Source organism: Chiloscyllium plagiosum, unplaced genomic scaffold (assembly GCF_004010195.1).
Source record: "Chiloscyllium plagiosum isolate BGI_BamShark_2017 unplaced genomic scaffold, ASM401019v2 scaf_10757, whole genome shotgun sequence".
Lineage (NCBI taxonomy): Eukaryota > Metazoa > Chordata > Chondrichthyes > Orectolobiformes > Hemiscylliidae > Chiloscyllium > Chiloscyllium plagiosum.
In genome coordinates, this window is record NW_025212443.1 from 1 (window position 1) to 6113 (window position 6113).

At 52.8% G+C, this 6113-nt stretch overlaps 1 protein-coding gene across 1 annotated transcript in view; it reads left to right on the forward strand.

Moving 5' to 3' along the window:
• The first annotated feature begins 4510 nt into the window (after positions 1-4510).
• LOC122547391 overlaps positions 4511-6113 on the forward strand; it is a 13039-nt gene continuing 11436 nt past the window's right edge. The window contains exon 1 of the mRNA XM_043686017.1: positions 4511-4682. Coding sequence (XP_043541952.1) covers positions 4593-4682 — 90 coding nt within the window. The 5' untranslated portion in view covers positions 4511-4592. The remainder of the gene's footprint in view (positions 4683-6113) is intronic.

Consider the following 6113-nt stretch of genomic DNA (forward strand, 5'->3'; position numbering starts at 1 on the left):
CAAACCTCCACACACTCACACAAACAGAATATACCATCCCAGAAGAAACAAAACAAACAGATCCCTCGCTGCCTTCCCCTTCTCCCTCACACAAAGGCACACAGACAGATCCCAGCAAAAAAGCAGCTGTAACTGAAGAATTCACAAGGATAGCCAAGCCCCCAGTTGCTTTGTAAGGAAAGCTAGAGCTGAAGGCAAGCAGCAATTAAAAACAGCTCAACTCCACAAAGCTGTAGTGTCTATCAACAGTCAGTCCACACACAGAGACTTCCCAAACAAGACCCACTTTACCGAGAACTCTGATCTCGTTAACAATCCACATACATCTTATCTGGAGTTTTCATTTTTAAACAAATAAAAACACAGGAACTCCAAGCAAAGTGCATCTGAAGTTTGCAGTTAATAATTTGCTCTCATACCTTCAGTTTAAATGCGTCCAAAAGATGTGTTTGGTGTAAATAGTTCTCCCCTTTGTTTTGTTTAAAGATACAGTCCTTTTAAATTTCAGGGTCAGCCATTCTCTCTCTCTCACACACAATCAAACAAAGAACTGAGGCAATCTAACCCATCCCCCATGCACTCACTCAGACATAGCCTCGCTTTCACCTGCCTCACTGCTTCCACCCTCCCCCTCCCTTTCTCCATATCCTCCTCCCATCCCTTCCCTCCCTCCCTCCCTCCCTCCCTCTGCCAACAGTCTCGTGTTGGAGAACACGTAGAGGCAGACGCCAAGCACAGACCCACAGGCCGCACCGCAGACTGAACGGGTGGAAGCGAGGAGGGCACAGGCAGAGGAGCGAGTGGGTGTCTGGGTGGGGGGGTCCTCTCCAGTCATTGCTCTCCCGCACCCCCACCCACACCCGCCACCCACGGGTCTGGAACATCCCGTGTGGAACATCCCGTGAAACGCGGCGTGCCGCACGGACACCCACTCGGTCACACAGCCGGCAGCCGCCCGTCTCACACCCGGCCCGATGCCGAAAGGGTGCCACGTAAATGCAGCAAGTCCCTATCCTGTATCCGAGAGAAAGGGAGACAGAGAGGACGAGAGATTGGGGTTTGGAAGAGGGGGGGAGCAGCATGTGGGGGGGGCGGGGGGGGGGGGGGTTCATAATGTGCGGAGGGACAGGCCTCGATTCACAGCGGATTCACGCCAGGAGGTTTAGAGTTGGCACCCCCCCCATCCAAACAACCCCGGAGCCCCTCCCTCAACCGACCCACCTCCCTAGCTTTGGCCTCAGGCCACTGTGAGACCTCAGGAAGGAGTTGCTTCAGTGACCTCCTGCTGTCTCCGTGTTCTTGTTCGCCAACCTTTGAACTGGCCCCGTGGCACGTTACAGACGCGCAGGCTACACACGGGCCTGAGACTTTGCTCCCATTCAACTGACAGCCGGGAGAGGCAAGGGGGGACAGGTGTGCCACACTCTGGCAGAGGCTGCAGGTTCAAACCCCACGCCTGACCAATATTCACAACACCCCCTCCCCACCCACCAACCCATCATCGCAAAACAGCGACCTTAATGCCAGTGCTGAGGCTGCACTACCCTCTTCAACCCCAGGGAGGATAACACACCTGCTGAATCAGATGACCTGACCCCACACCCACCCTCGACCTGGACCAGGCCCCACACCCGGACCAGGCCCCACACCCGCCCTCGACCTGGACCAGGCCCCACACCCGCCCTCGACCTGGACCAGGCCCCGTATCCAGACCAGGCACTGTACCCGGCCTCAATCCGGATCAGACCCAGCACCCGGACCAGGCCTCACAGGGTCAAGCCTGGGCCCTTCTCTGGCTCAGTCTATCCGAGTACAGTAATGGCCCCAGTGGTCCAGACACAACGTGAAGCGGCTAACAGAGCCCAGTGGCTGCTGTTCACGTGGAACACACAACGAACATACACAGCACTGGGATGAAAATGTTTCGCTGGAAATGTCCCGTCTCCCTCCGATAAATCCTCACTGTTTCCAAACGTAACCACAAGAAATCCTGGAATGCTGGCCCGATCTCCCCACAGGAATGGAATTTACAAGTCAGCAGCTGAAGCCGGGATTTTCCCTGCCATTGGTTAATAGAATGGCTGCACTTGGACAGTGTATGTTCACCAGGAGGATTCCCCCCCACCCCGGGGTAAAACCCAGGCGACAAGTCACAGAGATTCAGCTCGTGTCCATTCGGGGGGCAGATTTGAACCAAAGGTGTTCGAGACGATTGGCTGAGGTGTTTCCTCTAGGCTTGTATGGGCCCAGGACAAGGCAGCAGACCCTTAAAACCCGAGTCAGGGAAGAGCAGCCTCTCATCCAGAGGAGGGTGGACATTACAAAATCCGGCCCCACTCCTACGTGCACACTCCAAAATAGAGGGGAAAAAAATCGAGCGACCAAGGCCGGGAGAGAAGAGGCTGACGTGAGGGTCACAGAGGGGAAAGAGAGTTAAGACAAAGAGTCTCCCTGGCCCCCCCAAAGCCATTTCGATCGGGCTAGCCGGCCAGCAGAGGCTGAATGGCCTCTTTCTCAACTGCCTTCCCCTCCCCCACCCCAACCATTTAAAGCCAATCATAGCCATGCCTGCCTCCATGAGGCGCCAAAGTCTCAGGACATCTCACGGTCGCCCTTGCAGGTACGGCTGGAAAAGGTGCAGCTCAAACACGCACAGCAAGATCCCAACCGTGCAACAATTGCCGTGTGACTTTTTCTTAAAGAAAGATCCACTCTTGTTCTCGAGTTTTTTAAGGGAACAGCGGGAGGCCATTCAGTCCCTCTGTAAGCATTCCAATTGGATCCATACCCCTGGCCCCCCCCCACCACCCCACAGACATATTTGGCCCCATCCTGTCAAAACCACCGTCTCCCCTCCTCCCCTTCACATTATTCCCACTCGCTGAAGTGAAGGGGGGAGGTGAGCCCCAGGACAGGGAGACAGCACCTCCTCTCTCCTTCCAGGGCTGACCAAGGGGATACACTGGGGGAAGATGGCCTACTCCTCTGTTTTAACATCACCCATGGTTGAGGCAGTCCCTCAGTGCTGCAGAAGGTATGCCGATCTTACACAGCAGAGGGCCAGCCTGAAGCCTCCGAGGACTCCCGGGCTCAGGGACACGGGCTGGAGTCAGGCCGAGCAGGGCCTCAGGCCTGTGCCAGAGGCCCAGAGCAGCTCATGAAGAGCCCAGCGGGGGTGGGGTGTAAACGGCAGACAGGAGGCCAGAGATGGACAGAACAGGAAAGGACACCAATCCATTTCCCACAGAACGCAGAAACAAGGCAGCGTGCCACGTTTGTTTCCATGTAGGGGCTGGAGGGGGTTACAGAGATAGGGAGGGGTGTAGGGGCGGGAGGGGGTATTACCCATAGTGTTCAGGAATGTGTAGGTTAGGGTGGATTGGCCATGCTAAATTACCCATAGTGTCCCGGAATGTGCATTTTAGGGTGGATTGGCCACGCTAAATTACCATAGTGTCCAGGGATGTATAGATTAGGCGCATCAGTCATGGGTAAATGTTCAGTAATATGGTCTGGGAATGGATGTGGTGAGTTACACTTCGGAGGGTCGGTGCGGACTTGTTGGGTCAAAGGGCCTGTTTCCACCATATAGGCATTCAATGATTCAGAACTTCAATCCTCCAATAGTTCGAACTCAGTAGTTTGTCAGGGCAGGAGGAGGTTACACAGATAGGGAGGGGTGTAGGGGCTGGAGGGGGTTATAGAGATAGGGAGGGGTGTAGGGCAGGAGGAGGTTACACAGATAGGGAGGGGTGTAGGGCAGGAGGAGATTACAGAGATAGGGAGGGGATGTAGGGGGTTACAGAGATAGGGAGGGGTGTAGGGGTTGGAGGGGGTTACAGAGATAGGGAGGGGGTGTAGACCCTCTCTGATACGCTCACACATACATTAACCACACTCTCTCTTGCACACACACACGCACATAACCCCTGATCCCCCCCACACTCACACCCACATGCACACATACACATATAAGTTTGGGGGGTGAATCTGTACTTGCAGAATTATATTTTACTTTGCTCAAAAACTGCATAAATCCATGTAAGATTCTGTAAATACATTTCTTAGATTAGAATCAGTCTGATCATTGTGGCACAGAGAGTCTCACACCTTCAATGCATTATCTGGGCCGACATGACACCAATTGTTAAACTTCACTTGAGAATGTAACTTTTAAAAAAGTTTCGCGATTTACGTATGAAAGAACTGAAACCAACACGATCATTCTAAAAGATGAGAGACTTCACAAACAATCCAGGCCTTTTTCAACATATAATTTCAGTTACCTCACACTGTAAACTTTTGCGATACGTTCTGTGTCTTACAATCTTACACTCCACAACCACCTGATGAAGGAGCGATGCTCCGAAAGCTAGCGCTTCCAATTAAACCTGTTGGACTATAACCTGGTGTTGTGTGATTTATAACTTTGTATACCCCAGTCCAACACCGGCATCTCCAAATCATCACAGAGATAGGGAGGGGTGTAGGGGCTGAAGGGGGTTACAGAGATAGGGAGGGATGTAGGGGCTGGAGGGGGTTACAGAGATAGGGAGGGATGTTGGGACTGGAGGCGGGTACAGAGGTGGGAAATGGGTTTAAACAGGAGACAGACAGTTTTGTTTGACAAGTTCCAGTTGAATAGATGTCTGCTGAAAAAGTCAAGACTGAAGGCAACAAAGGTAGGCCCGAGGCCCTCTTCCTGCCGGCGCTCGATTGTTAAGTTTTGCCGCTCGATTGAGAGAAAGCTCCCAGGGTTGGCTTAGGGCACAGCGAGCCCTGGCCCAGCATGGTCAGCCATGGGTTTCTATTGCTCTGTCCTCCTCCTGCTCCCTGCTATTGGACACCATCAGAACCCAAACATCGCACCTGACCACAGAGTCTGCCTACCCCTCCTCCCTCATACCGCACGTACACTCACCCTACACCGGGCATGTACGCACCCACAGAGTCAAAACATCCTTGACCCTGGGCCGAGAAACCCACTGTAGGCCAAGACGTGTGGGGACCCTTTACTTCATTTACCAGTTGCCGGCGTGGGGTTGGAAACTTTCCATTCCACCCATGGACACCGTTGGCAGCAGGAGACACTTGAGCTGGGTTTCTCGTGGCAACTGCGCACGGACTGACCTGTAATCCACAGGCCAGTTGCCCTGGCGACCACTTGTCCCTGCTAGGCCTCAGGCCTGACCCATCAACCCTGGCGGAGGGGGAATGGCAGGAAGCTGGCCCGGGAGGGACAGGGGCGATGGCAGGACTGTGTCAGATTTGCTGTCAGTCAAGGAAGACTCTCCGCAGCAGCCATGATTTTCACTCACAGAGGGAGTTACCCACCCGACCAATACCTCATCGTTGGGAATCAAGAGAAAATTTTAAAAAAAGGTGCAATAACAACCTCCTATCCAATCGCATTGCGACACGACCGATCAGGCCCCCATTCTATACATAAACTCAGCTGGTAAATTAACGGAACCTATGAACTCACAGGAGAGAGAGAGAGAGAGAGAGAGATGAATAATTCATCACCTGTAAATGCATTACATAATCGGAGCTCCCAATTACCAAGGCCTAAGCTAATCACTTCATTAACATTTGGGTTAACTCTTCGGTCTTGTTCTGCCTCATTACAATCTGGTTATGTAACAGCTAACCAACAGGTCCCCACTGTGTGTGTTCTGTCAATACAGGGATCTTGAACTAGAGGGCATCAGTGTAGGGTGAGAGGGCAAAAACTTAAAAGGACCCTAAGGGGCAACTTTTTCCACACAGAGGGTGGTGTGTGTATGGAATGAGCTGCCAGAGGATGTGGTGGAGGCTGGTACAATTACAACAGAAAGTTAGAGATGTACAGCACAGAAACAGACCCTTCGGTCCAACCCAAACTTAAAAGGACCCTAAGGGGCAACTTTTTCCACACAGAGGGTGGTGTGTGTATGGAATGAGCTGCCAGAGGATGTGGTGGAGGCTGGTACAATTACAACAGAAAGTTAGAGATGTACAGCACAGAAACAGACCCTTCGGTCCAACCCGTCCATACCGACCAGATATCCCAACCCAATCTAGTCCCACCTGCCAGCACCCGGCCCATATCCCTCCAAACCCTTCCTATTCAT